Raw genomic sequence first — 12,651 nt, 5'->3', positions numbered from 1 at the left:
CCACACCCTCCCTCCCTCCCTGCCTGCCTGCCTCTGATTAGGATGTTAGGGTTGGGGCACCTGGCAGGAGATGTTGCCTGGCTATGCACTGTCGGATGGGCTCAGCACCCAGGATCTGTAGCTTCAAGTGTCACCTGAAAGCTCAGGACTCCTGAGACCCAAGCTAGCACAGCTAAGGACTGGGTGGCCTTTGGAGGTTGGGGGGATGAAGGGCCAGGGGCATACTGAACAGGGATATGGAGATGGCCTAGTTTAGAGCCTCATGGGGAGGTGGTGATTCATGGCTGCCAAGTAGACAGGAGCACTTACTTACCAAGAGGAAATCAGAAGGCCAGCTGAGGCCAGGTGTGAAAGCAGGCTCAGCATCCCCCAAGGAGCCCACCAAACTTCCAGGATAGTACAAAGGACTCAGGGCTGGCCAGTCATAGCAAGGGGCTATTCTCCCCAGAGCCTACCCTCAGGCCATCTCTCCAAGATACTGGTACACCTTGATGCAGTTATTCCCTGCATCTGCCACCACCAATTGGCCCTGGGGAGCACAGGCCATACCCAAGGGCCTCTCCAGTCCCTCCAACTGCAAGCAGATGGGTGGCCCAACCCGGGGAAACAGGGTTACCTGGTGCTTCTGCTCATCAGCCACAAGAATGCTACCCTCGGAGTCAGAGCACACACCCGCTGGATGGCCAAAGCTATGCCCAGTCAAGGTTCCCAGGGAGCCCAGACGCTGGTGGGCACTGCCAAACAGCTGCACATCCCCAAACTCTTCACTCACAGCAAGGCCCCCATCAGGCCCTGGACCTACCCAACAGGGGCCCTCCAGACCTAGCATGGAGGCTGGAGCCAGGGTCTCCCAAGTTGGTCCCAACATGAAGCTGTGCACAGTTCCAGGCAAGTAGTCTGTCACCAGGAAGTGGCCAAAGGCATCCACAGCCAGCCCTCGGGGGGACAAGAATGTGCCTACAGTCACCCAGCGGCCCTGGGGTTCCCGGGAAGTGTACCGAAGAGCAGACACGGCCCCATGGATGAGGTCACTGACCACCACAAGTCCCGAAGCCGTCACAGCCACATCCTCTGGAACAAAGGCTCCGGTTCTAGGCATGCAGCAGGATAGTTGACAAATGGAACGTCCCTCCAGATCCAGAACCTGGACACAGGGTGCAGCGCCAGCCGTCAAGAAGAGCAGGCCATCTGGGGAGCAGTGCAGGCCTCGGGGGGCCCCTGCAGCCCCCGCTGGCACCAGGATTTGCCCCAGCAGCCGGGGCTGCCAGGAGCAACTGGCCTCTCTTTGTTGGTCCAGCCTGAGATCAAGCAGGGCCTGGGATGTAGGTGGCTGGAGGTAGGGGTGGCCCAGGAGGTCAAGGGGTCAGGACAGATTGGAGGCCAAGGGCAGCAAGTCAGTCTCTCTCAGCTTCTCTGTAGCTGCAGATGTGCCGATGGTGGCTGATGGGTGCTGGTGCCCTCCTATGGTACTGGTGAAGAACTGTGGGGAGGTGGAGGGTAAGGGCTGAGCTGTATTCATGCTCGGTTCCTCCTACTCCTGAGTGCTCACCTGGTCCCCAAGCCCAGCAGCCAGCCACACAGGTGTCAAGGTGTCTGCAACAGTGGTCAGAGAGAGACTACCCGCTCCAGAAGGTCAAAGGTTTCCTCTAAGGCCCAAATCACAGACATAGCTGTGTCCTAGCTTGGGAGGGTGGGTGAGGGGAGACAGTAAGCAGCATTTCTCAAACTCACCAGCCCTGGGACTCCTCCTTCACAGGGATAGCCTAAGCTCCAGTTAGTGTCCCTGTCTCCCACCCACAGCCCCTCTGTTTGACAGAGAGACAGCCAAACCCCAGCCCGCTCAGGGCTCTCCACCTGCCCCTTGCACAGAGACCAGGATATCCCTTACCGAGGGCCAGGCTGCTGCTCTGGCCTCAGGACTTTATTCACGCTTCTGTTGTTGGAGACAGCCCGGGTGTGTGTGTGTGGAGTCGGGGCAGAGCAGGGGAGGAGTCACCGGACAAGTCCCCTGCAGGGACAAGTTGAGCAAGGAGGCAGGGAGGGGCTGTTGCACTGAGTCCCTGGCCTCCAGGCCTGTACCCTCCTGCTTGGGTCTTCCTCTGGGCCTCACCCTTACCCTGGACACTTCCTACTGCCCCCTCAGAGCTGAATGTCTCCCAGACAAGCCTGCCCTCTCCAGAAGGTACCTATAGCCCTCTACAACTATAGGCCACCCCTCCAGGCAGGACATTGCATCAGGACCAAACCTTGGTCACCATCTTGCCACCGCCACCAGGAGGTCAAGCTAGCCCTATCTCTGTTCCTGTGAAGCTGATGGTGTTGCCTCCCAGGATCAGAAACCGGGATGCAGTAGGCTCATGGAGGTGCTGAGAGGAAGTTGCCTCAGATCTAGGACTTGAGGTTCCTTGGACGTCTGTCTCCCCCCAGTAGTTCCCCAGGAAGCCTCCAGGTCAATGGCGTCCAGCTAGCTTTTGTCAGCCTTGGCCTGCAGCTGTACAGCACCCTGGTCTGGTCAGCCAGAACTCCAGCCCCAACACCACCTGTCATGCCTCACAGTGGGGTGGCTACCTGATGCTATCACCAGGTAGATGGTTAATGGAGCAGCTGAAGGTCCTGTTTGGACTGGCCCCAGCCTGGCCAGTCCAGCCCCGGTGAGAACAGTACCTCCTCTGAGGGCAGCTTGTACTTCAGGGCATTCCTGAGTGGGCATGGAGGCTATAGCCCAGCTCCCCAGGGAGAAAAGTAATTTGCTGTGGCTGGGGGGCCCCAGAAGCCCTCCCTGGCTGTCTCCCACCCTGGCCTGTGGAAAGCCAAGCAGGGGCTGTACTGGGAGGGAAGCAGTGAGCTGTGAAGGCCACCGATGCCTATCATGGCTGCAGGGGCTGGCGGGGGGCCCAGGCAGGCCACACGGGGTGAGCAGCCTAGAGCCATAGAAGGCAGGAGGCTTTGGCCACCACAGGCAAAGCTGGCATTGGGCTGCTTGGATGGATTCAGACCCAAGGACGAGCAGGGTCCTTGCCCATCCCCAGTGAGCCGAAATAGGCCAGGTCATCCTGACATGTCTGCCTGTCTGCCACCCTTCCCCGAGTTCCCTAATTGAGTGTGTGTACCCAGCCCACCCCTTGGCTCCAGAGTCTTTGGAAGAACGAAGTCCAGAATGAGGACTCTGAGGCCAAAGATGACCCCCAGCATGGTGTCCAAGACATTGCTCACTGGGATACTCAGGCCAGGGACGTTTCCATGAGGTGCTTATGCAGGGACAGAAAAGGAAAGAAGCCCAAGCAGGGTGTTTGAAGGTGTTTTCTATTTTAATGTCCACAACTCTGTTCAATAAATAAATCATGACCTTGTTATGTCCATGTGACCCCAGAGATAAACCTCTACCATGAGCTAGTGGGGGGAACGGGGGTATCTGTCCAGAATACATGCACACCGACACTGGACAGGCCCAGACAATGGGGCCCAGGTCAGGGAGATGAGCCCACACATTAAGGTGGCTGTGGACAGACCTCAGCACCTGGGAGGATCTGCAAGCTAGGGGTATCTTTAGGGGTCTGGGAGCTGCCAGCCCCAAGACGGTTACCCCAGCCGCCACCGGGAATTACGTGGTCCTCAGGGGCCTGGAGCGGGAGGACAGGAGGTGGGACACTGGAGTCAGCCTCACACTTGGTGGTATGGCTAGAGAAAGGCTCAAGGACAGGGCCCAGTATGCTGGAGGGCTCAGAGGCCCCCCTTGCCAGCATGGGGCTTGGATCAGGCAGCCCCCAGGACTCTGAAGGTGCCTTAGTTCCCTTGGTAGGCACCCGCTTCACGGAGAGGTCCAGGGGTGTGTCCAGTGGCCGAGCTGCCCGGGCCAGCGCCTGATGGATGTTGAACAGCTCGCGGCGAATCTTGCCAAGCTGCTCCCGTAGAGGTCTAGGGGCCAGATCCCCAGCCGGTGCCAGCTGCCCCAAGCACTCTTCCACCCTGGCGTAGTCACCAAAGGCCTGGCTCAGGTCCTCTCCCACTGGGCCGGGACTTCCTAGTGCTTGGCCTTGTGACTGCTGCAGAAGATGGACCTCAGGGCCTGGGGCCTCAGGGTTACCTGGCTCCTTGTCCTCAGGCCAGAATATCAGGGAGGTGCCTGTTGGCAGGCTGAGAAGTAGAAGCCAGTCAGAAGGCTATCCTGCCCCCTAAAGTCCCACTAACCCCAGCCTATTTCCTCTGCTCAGTGTCACCCATACCCCAGGGAAAAGAAGAGGACCCAGTCTAGAACTGGACATCCAGAAGCAAAGAGAGAAAAAGGACTCTTGGGTATCAGAGTGGCCCGGAGTCTCTACTCCTAGTGAGTAAGCTAAAGGTGGCCTAGTTTCCCACTCAGCCCACCCCTGACACCCCCACCCCAAGACCCAAAGCTCCTGATACCCACCTGCTCTGACAGCCAAATTTTGCCGGGTTCGAGGAGGGGGCCTTTGGGAGCTCAGGCAGGCTGCCCGGGGGCAGCCTCTTCTGCTGGTTGCTCTGAGGCACCCGTTCCAGCTCTCCTTCGTGCCCTGGGTCTCTGGACAAGCCAGGAGGCCAAGGTGCCCCCAGCCCTGGCACGGGCACCTTCAGCAGCCCAGGAGCAGCCAGAGCCCCGGGGGGGCCCTTGAGGGGCACAGAGGGCTTGGCGGGGGCAGCCCTGGCTGCTGACTGTCCTAGGCTGTGCTCCAGGAGCAGTGGGTAGTACAGGCGGGGGGCCAGGCCTGGGCGCTCCGGTGTTTGTGGGGCTGGGAAAGCTGCGGGGGGCAGCAAGGGGCTGGTGGAGGCCAGGAAGGGCATGTGGGCTGCGGCAGCCGCCAGGGAGGGCCCCAGGTAGGAGAAGAGGCCTGGGCCAAGAGGGTAGTTGACACCCAGCAAAGACAGGTGGAGGCTCTGGGCTTCAGGGAACTCTCCCTGGGCGGGTGGTGGGTAGCAGGGGGCACTCCTCTCAGAACCTGCTGAAGCCACAGCCCCAAGGGCCTCGCTCATCAGACCACCACCGCTCAGCCTTGGCTTCCATGACTCTGCCAAGAGACTACTGGGGCCTGGACCCTTCCGGATGGCTCTAGCCAGAGGGGGCAGTGACCCCGGGGACTCTTCTGGTCCAGGTTTGGGGCCCCTGCCACAACGACGCTGGGAAAGGCTATCAGTGACAATGAGATCCGGCACAGTAGGCTGACTACCAGGGTCTGAGAAGTCTGTGGAGCCGTTGGGGGTGGGCACCCGAGGCCTGGGCGAGGGGGGCGCACGGCGGCATGCCCAGTCAGGGGAGTCTAACAGTAGAGAGAGGGAGTCTTTGCAGAGGCTGTACTTCATGTGGTTATAGAGATGTGACTTCTCCAGGCAGGTGAAGGGACACTGGAAACACTTATAGTTATAGGGTTTGCCCCAGGGCCGTGGAATGTAATGTGGCTTCTTGGGCTTCCTTGACCGTGCCCTTGTCCCAGTGCCCACTCGGCATGAACCTGCCTCGCGAGACATGGCAGCCTGCTAGCAGGCAAGCCTGGGTATCATGGCCACCTGCAGATAGGAGAGATAAGGACCCAATTAACACCAGGCCTTCTCACTCTCTGTTCATCTTCACTAGGGGTCTCTTCATCAGAACTCTAGACGCCCCCATTTGCCTTGCCTCAAGGCCTCCTTCATTCTTTTGGGAGGGGATGTGGTAGCACTCGCCTGTAATCCCATAATTTGGGAAGCTGAGGCAGGGGGATTTCTGTGAGTCCCAGGCCATCCTGAACTACAGAGTGAAATTCTGTCAAAAAAAAAAAAGAAAGAAAGAAAGAAAGAAAGGGAGGAAGAAAGGAAGGAAGAAAGGAAGAAAGAGAAAAAGAAAAAAGAAAATGAAGGTGCCTAGCCATTCTGGCCCAGGCAGACATAAGTAAGTTTGTAATATAAGGATGGTCTAAGGAGGACCTAGAAATTGTGCTAAGAAAATATTCATTTTTTTCTGAATTTAAGCTTAACTGGGTGTCTTGTATTTTATTTAGCAAGTGACCCTGTACAAATCCCCACTTCTGGGGCCAAGATGGCCCTGCAGGCCAGTTGCTGGGATAACCGGTCCCATTAAGTCTCTGTTCTTTGCACCAGGCAGGTACCCACTGAGCATTTGGTAAGGGAATGAAAGCAGCCGTGTGTGACCAGAGGCACCAGTCTGATGGCCCTCTAGAGACACTGTCGCGGTTGAGCCACCTGCCCTGCCAGAAAGAGAAGCGAAGACCGAGATTAGAAGCCCCCAGAAACTTTGAGATCTGACTAACACTACATGGGCAAATGTGTGTGTGAGTGTATGTATGCATGGCCAAGCCAGCTAACAGAGTGTCAAGTGGACACTGGAGGTCCCTCAGGGGGGTCAGCCACACATGAGGTCCCCCAACCCAGGCTGGGGGGAGTGGATGTCACAGCACGGCCTCATGGCACAGCCACCTGCTCAGCCCAGCTCCATCTGGGTGGCTTCAGGCAGGTCAGTGACTGAGCCTGCAGTGACCGCACTCAGCCAAGACCCTCGTCCCCTCACGCCCTGCACACTGGCTCAGAAGCCTCTCTCCACTCCATCTGGGCCACCACCTGGGTCGTCCGCTCTCCCAGTGCTTGTGCACGGTGCATGTGCACACGGGCTTTGGGTGTGTGCATACAAGCGTGCAAGATTCCCAAGGAATCCTTGCTCTATGCCTGGAGGAACAACTCCTGCTTGGCTGAGCTAACCGGCACAGGGTGTGCCACCAAGGGCACACACATCCATACCACTTCCCACTTGGAATGGATATGGCTGTTCACAAGGGTATACCCACATTACAGACTATGCCGGAAGACACATGCAGACATGGCTGTGACTCACACTTGGTCAAAGAATCATCATAGATGCAGACACACATGAGCCTCATGATTTGAACAGCAGGGGTGGGAGGGGAAAGCAAGAACTCGGCTTTCTTGCATACTGTCCATTGCACTTTGCCCGTGGTAGATATTCACCCTTAGTCTCACCAAAGATCAGGCTGGCACCTCTTAGTTGGGCAGTTAGAAGGGTAAAAAGCACTGCATATCAAAAGGCTTGGGACCATACAGGAGGGTCCACATGGCCAGGCTGGGCTCTGGAGATGGGGCAAACCCAGGCTGAGAGAGACTCTTAGGTTGGGAGGTGGATGCTGGCTCAGGAAAGGGTCAGGGGCTCCCTGAGGGGTTGCAGACCCAGCCTGGACTTAGCATGTACAGAGGAGGCAGCCTCTTCTCCTGCCTGCATCCCCCCTCCCGCCCCCCACAAGATGTGATGACAGATAGGCATGTGTGCTCAGGCAACAGAGGCGTCTGTGCGGGGGCCATCGATCACCCAGCCCTGGGAGCCACACAGCTGTGCTGATTGGTGCTACCGCTCAACCCACCTCCCAGGCCGGGCTCGAGGGTCCTCCTGGGGCCTTGGACCCAGGGTTGGGGCTCCTCCTGTGTTTCCCTCCAGACTAGGCACCGAGGTGCTGACCTCTCCAAGACCCACAGGATGCTGCTGGGCACTGGTCCACTACAGTGCACATCCCTACACCACACATACACAAAGGCACACTCATCCTGCCGCCACCCAGTCCCAGCCCCAACTTACAACCTGGCATGTGCTCCCAGACACCCTGGCTGCGTGCCTGGTCAGGAGAACTAATAGCTGGAGGGGCCAGCCCACCCAATCATTAAGCCTCTTGGGATTCAGTACCCTACAGGGACGGGCACAGGAGCTGAGGTGGACGGCTGGGACCCTACAACCTTTCTTTTGCCTCCCCGCTGCGGGCACCGCCCCGATGATCCCTCAAGGTGCTGGGATCACAAGCAGTTCCTTCCACGCATTCCGCATTCCGTCCGGAGCCTGAGCCCCAACTTCATTGGAAGTGCCGCCCGTCTGCCTTACCGCGTCTGCCGAACCGATCCTATGGCGTCTGCCAAGTGTGCGCCAGGCCCCGTGGAGGGACAAACTTCCCACTTGCGGACACCACAGGGTAACTGAGGTCCAGAGCTGGAAGCGGTAGCGAATCCGTGCCGCCGCCGCCGCCGCCTTCCGCGTCCCCCGACGCCGTCTCACAGGCGCCCACCAAAGTTGGCAGCGAAGCGCGTGCGCCACTGCGCGAGCTCCCAAACGCAGCGACCTCCGACCAGGCTGGGCAAGGGAGGCGGGACAGCCTCAGCCGCAGACGGCTCCCACCTCCTTGCACGCCGCCCGGTACACTCAGTGGACGCGCTGGGACCGCTCCTGGAGGGAGCGAGGCCGGACACGCCACGGTGCTACAAGAGCTTGGAGTGGCGCGCAGGTGCGGGCCGAGTGAGGGGCTCCTGGCACCGTCCCCGCCCCCGACGCCTGCAGGCTGCCGCGGGGGTGCGCAGAGGCAGCCAAGTCTCCCGAGTCCCCGCAGCGGCAAGAGGGGGCGTCAGCACACATCCGTCAGGGTTCTGGCCCCTGACAGCCGCCTGTCCACCCAAACCAGGGCCTGGGGGCTGAACCCTAGGATAGGGGGCCTCCAGAGCGGACCAGGAGGAGCCGAGCCCAGAGCTCAGGCGGTGGAACCTATGGGTCCTTGCCAGCTTCCCCTGGGCAAGCCAGAGCGCCTGTGTCGTTCCTTTACTCCAAACACGAGGCGCCTCTCACACCCCTTGCTCTGCCTGCTAATGGTCACTATGCACTAACACCCCCCACCCCTGGATTCATCATGCCACTCCCAGCCCTCACTCTCCACTTCCTAGGAGGTTCCTCCCTGCTTCAGGACACATCCAGTGCCTGTGCCCCCTGTCTGAAGGACCTCATCCCCTCTGGTGGCTTTTCCTGGAAGGACTGTGATGTGACAAAGGACCCAGGAGGGTTTGGAATGCCCAGCACACTATCTAGATGCTGGAACTTCCTTCCCTTTAATGTCTTCGTGGCCAGAGCTGCTCCTGGGTTGTCAAAACTTAACATCTGGGGTCACACTTCCTAGCCAGGTCCCAGGGAAATTTGCCTAACTGGTGAGTTCCAGAGGTGCATGTGGGCAGTGAGCATGGCATGGACAGGGACAGATTCTCTCTCTCTCTCTCTCTCTCTCTCTCTCTCTCTCTCTCTCTCTCTCTCTCTCTCTCTCGTCTGCCTGTGAGTGGGGAGGACGCCTTAGCCCAGAGGTGTGCTGCACGGCATTTCAAGCATGAAAGGGTGTTTGCTATCCCAGGCCTGTGCTGCGGAGGCCCAGAGGTCAAGAGACTCTTGGGAACCCAGGACCCAGCTACTGGCTCCTGAGATCTCTCCAGTTCAGATCTTGTGGAAGAAGGGAAATCTCTCTAGTGACTTTGGGTCACTACATGGGGGTGGAGGGCACCGAGGGTTTGGTACTTCTGGTCCCATGAACCTGGACTTGGTTCCCATGTCTGTGTGGCAGACATAATGGCCAGGTCCCAGCTGTTGGCCAGAGTTCAAGGGTTACTGGTCAAGGAGCAGGGCCTGCCCAGTCTAGTTTCCTCCTGTCTCCATGCCACCTTCCTTGCAAGCAGCCCACCCCCAACTGCGGGACATCCAGAGCTGGAAGTGGTGCTATGGACCATACAGCATTCTCCTTTCTGCCTGCCTGGCCCAGCTAACCATCTGACCATGCAGGTGGCCTGGGGCTGGGAGACAGCTTGAGTGGCCAACGTGCCAGGAGTCCTGGGGCCAGGAGTCCAGCTTCTCATGGGCACTAACTAGCGACGATGGCAGACTCAAGTCACTCTGAGACAAGGAGAGTGGGGACACTAGGCATGAGCCCTTTATTCTCAAGAACAGCTCTGTACTCTCTAGCCATGCCCTTTCTGGGAATTATGGAACAGCCTCTGTCTGGTAACACCAGGGGCGGGCTGGAGGGTGCTGTCACTGTCCAGGGAAGGCCTGGCTTCAGCATGCATGGAGCAAAGCCTGCTGCAGCTCAGTGAACGTGTGGTCTGCAGGAGAAACCCAGAGATATGCCATGTAGCATCGCAGGTATGAGGTTGGTAGCCCTAGGGGTGATCACTGCCTAGGCCAGCTCTATGGAGGCACAGAGAAGGGAGATGGACAGAATATGCTGATGTCCAGAACGGGAAAAGCCCGAGGGAACCTGAGGGGCCCACATGCCCATACCACCTTAAATGAGCCTTTTCAGAAATTTGGGCGAGAGGGGAAGGCGAAACCACATCTAAAAATGACCCTAAGGGTTTCTATCACCTGGACATATTTCCGTGCTTCCTAGAAGGGAAACAAGCCCTGGACTTGCTCATGGAGATCTGGAGGGCTTCGTGTGCCTGACAGCCCCCAACTTTCTGCCCAAGGGGCTCTCAGGCACATCCAGGCTCTCATGATTTCCCCTTCCTCTCCTGCCTTGGATTATGCCTCTTCTGGGGCTTTCCACTCACCCCTCTAGGAATGGGGGACCATGAGCTGTAGGAAATGGCCCCACTTCCTGATGGTGGCTGAGACCCCATAGCTTTGTGTTTGGGCTTGTCACCCTGAGCCCGACACCCTGCCCACACTGCCCCTGAGCAGCAGCTCCTTCTTCTCTAGAGAGAGCCTCCAGTCTTAGCGTCAAGCCATAATAGGGTCCTTCCCTAGGACAGGGGCCTGGTGGTCTTTCCTGGTGTAGGGCTTGCCTTTACCCTCAGCTGGAGGCTTATTTCAGCCATCAACCTTCCCTTCTTGATCTGCCCATGGCTGCCCGCCTGTCACCTCCATTAGCATTGGCCCTGTGTGTGTTGGGGGCTTGTGAGCCGGGCGAAGTTTCTGGACTCTGCACTGTCTCATTCCCTCAGGGTTACAGCCCTCATCAAGACAGTAAGGGGCTGTCTGGTACTCCACAGTGGGCAGAGGGACAGAGGCTAGAGCGGAACAGGGTCTAAAGCCCCCATACAGAGGGACTCCATGGAGCGACAGCAACACTGAAGCCCTGGAGTGCCGCACAGGATACTTGGCCGTGGCTCATTTTACACCTTATGAGTACAGGACACGTGGCAGCATCCAGAGTCCACGTGAAATCCCTGGTCCAGAAAGGAAGAGACACCCTTGGGGGTTCACCTTCTTTGCACATTCAAAGTGTCCTTGGGGACTGTAGGCTAGTGGGGGAGCAGACTGAGGGCTTGACTGCAGAGATAGGATCGTGCCTGAAGCGCTGTACCAGCTGGAGGGTGCAGGTCTTGATGGCCCCGGGGAGCCACAGTGGATACACAGTATAGGAAGGGAGGTAACAGGACCTGGTGGCTGCACAGGGAAAACCTAGGCTCAGGAGATCAGGACACTGATGGAGCCCATAGTGGTGGTGTGCAGGAGTCTGAGGGACGACGTTCCTGGGATCTGAGTGGTCCATTCCTGGACATGCTGGGTTACCCACCAACCTGGGGCAGGAAAGGGCTGCCGCTGTATGCCGGGCAGCTGGATGGATGAGACTCCAGTGATCCCTGGAGGGTCTGAGCCGGCTGCTGTCTGTGTGTGGGTGGTGGTGGTATTTGTAAACTCCCTTTCATGGGAACATTCCAGCTGGACAGGGGCCTCTTCCTTTAGAGGGAGCAGCCGGCCTGTCCAGGTGGGTGGGACAAGCTCAGGCTGCCCAAGCCCCCACCCCGTCTCTGAGCCTGGCACTGGTTGAGCAGTGCCTGGGGCCGACAGCAGCCATATGTTGGGAAGTGGAGCTGTGTGCGTTGCTCTGCGGCCCCCGGGGCCAGCCTTCCTGGGCCTGTCACAGATGATTTTCCCTGCCTGAATGGCAGGCAGGGTGGCGGGTGGGGCGTGGGGGCCTGTGAGCTGGCCCTATCCCCAGGCCCCCACTGCCCTCAACACCAGGGATTGCCACTCTTGGAGTAATCCAAAGGCTGGGCCTCAGCTTTGAAGCCCCTAGAATTTCACTGAATAAACCCTGTGGTGGGCACCCCTTTTAGCTCAAAGTTGGGGTTCAGGAGAAGATTCCTGGTTGGTCACCCGGGAGGGACCTCCTGCTTGGCTGTGAGTGGTGGCCAGGGGTCCACACCAGGCTGCTGTGTGCCCCGGGCAGGTGGAAGAAGGCCGGGAGCTGCAGCCCTGTCAGCCCAGCGCCCAGAGCTGTGCACAGGGAGGCAGGGAGGCCATGGCTAATTTGTACACTAAGTGCTTCTGACAGGGATGCCTCACAAGTGAGAACATGCCACTGCCCGCCCTGGGAAGGCCATAATGGCTAGCAATGAAGACGGTGGACCCAGGAGAAAGAGCCATGGGGATACAGGACCAACAGGGACCAGGAATTTGGGGGAGCCAGGAACATATTGACGGCTATCGGGAAATTAGGACTTAGGAAGAAATATGGAAAAGCTGTGAGAAGTGAGGATGAGATGGACAGAGACAAGGGGGCAGAGCCCTTTACAACTCTCATGTCCACTGTTTCCGTGACGAGTCCTGTTGCTCGTGGGCTTTGTGACCTCCTGCTCGTGACAATCCACCCCAGTCTAGCCTAGCATGTTGACGCTATGATGTTAGGTCTATTGCTTTGACTAGTCTGCCCATCCCCCTCCTCCAGGCCTTTTGAGGAGCCCTAGCCCCCTCCCAATACTAACCAAAGAGTTTTGCTTATTTACACAACTCCCTTCTGAATACCCCCTTCTTCCCCTCCCCCATATGCTGGAGACCACGGAGGTGTTTGCTGGGACCAACCAGAGTGGGTGAGCATGCAGCCACTGGACCTC

The 12,651-nt window shown here is 58.4% G+C and overlaps 2 protein-coding genes across 2 annotated transcripts; both read right to left on the bottom strand.

Moving 5' to 3' along the window:
* Positions 1 to 53: 53 nt before the first annotated feature.
* Nhlrc4 (NHL repeat containing 4) lies at positions 54 to 2,002 on the bottom strand. Its single transcript, XM_037200563.1, has 2 exons — positions 1,889 to 2,002; positions 54 to 1,480 (listed from the first exon to the last, which is right to left on the bottom strand). Exon 2 carries the CDS (start codon positions 1,097 to 1,099, stop codon positions 458 to 460), a length of 642 nt encoding a protein of 213 aa, XP_037056458.1. The 5' UTR covers positions 1,100 to 1,480; positions 1,889 to 2,002; the 3' UTR covers positions 54 to 457.
* Positions 2,003 to 3,304: 1,302 nt separating this feature from the next.
* Positions 3,305 to 5,515, bottom strand: Prr35 (proline rich 35). The gene is made up of 2 exons (XM_028854624.2): positions 4,409 to 5,515; positions 3,305 to 4,134 (listed from the first exon to the last, which is right to left on the bottom strand). The coding sequence occupies exons 1-2, from the start codon at positions 5,479 to 5,481 to the stop codon at positions 3,489 to 3,491; spliced, it is 1,719 nt and encodes a 572-aa protein (XP_028710457.1). The 5' UTR covers positions 5,482 to 5,515; the 3' UTR covers positions 3,305 to 3,488.
* Between the last annotated feature and the right edge of the window lie 7,136 nt (positions 5,516 to 12,651).

The sequence above is a fragment of the Peromyscus leucopus genome, chromosome 8b (assembly GCF_004664715.2).
Source record: "Peromyscus leucopus breed LL Stock chromosome 8b, UCI_PerLeu_2.1, whole genome shotgun sequence".
Lineage (NCBI taxonomy): Eukaryota > Metazoa > Chordata > Mammalia > Rodentia > Cricetidae > Peromyscus > Peromyscus leucopus.
Note: the sequence above shows the minus strand (reverse complement) of the source record. Positions and strands in the feature narration are given on the sequence as shown.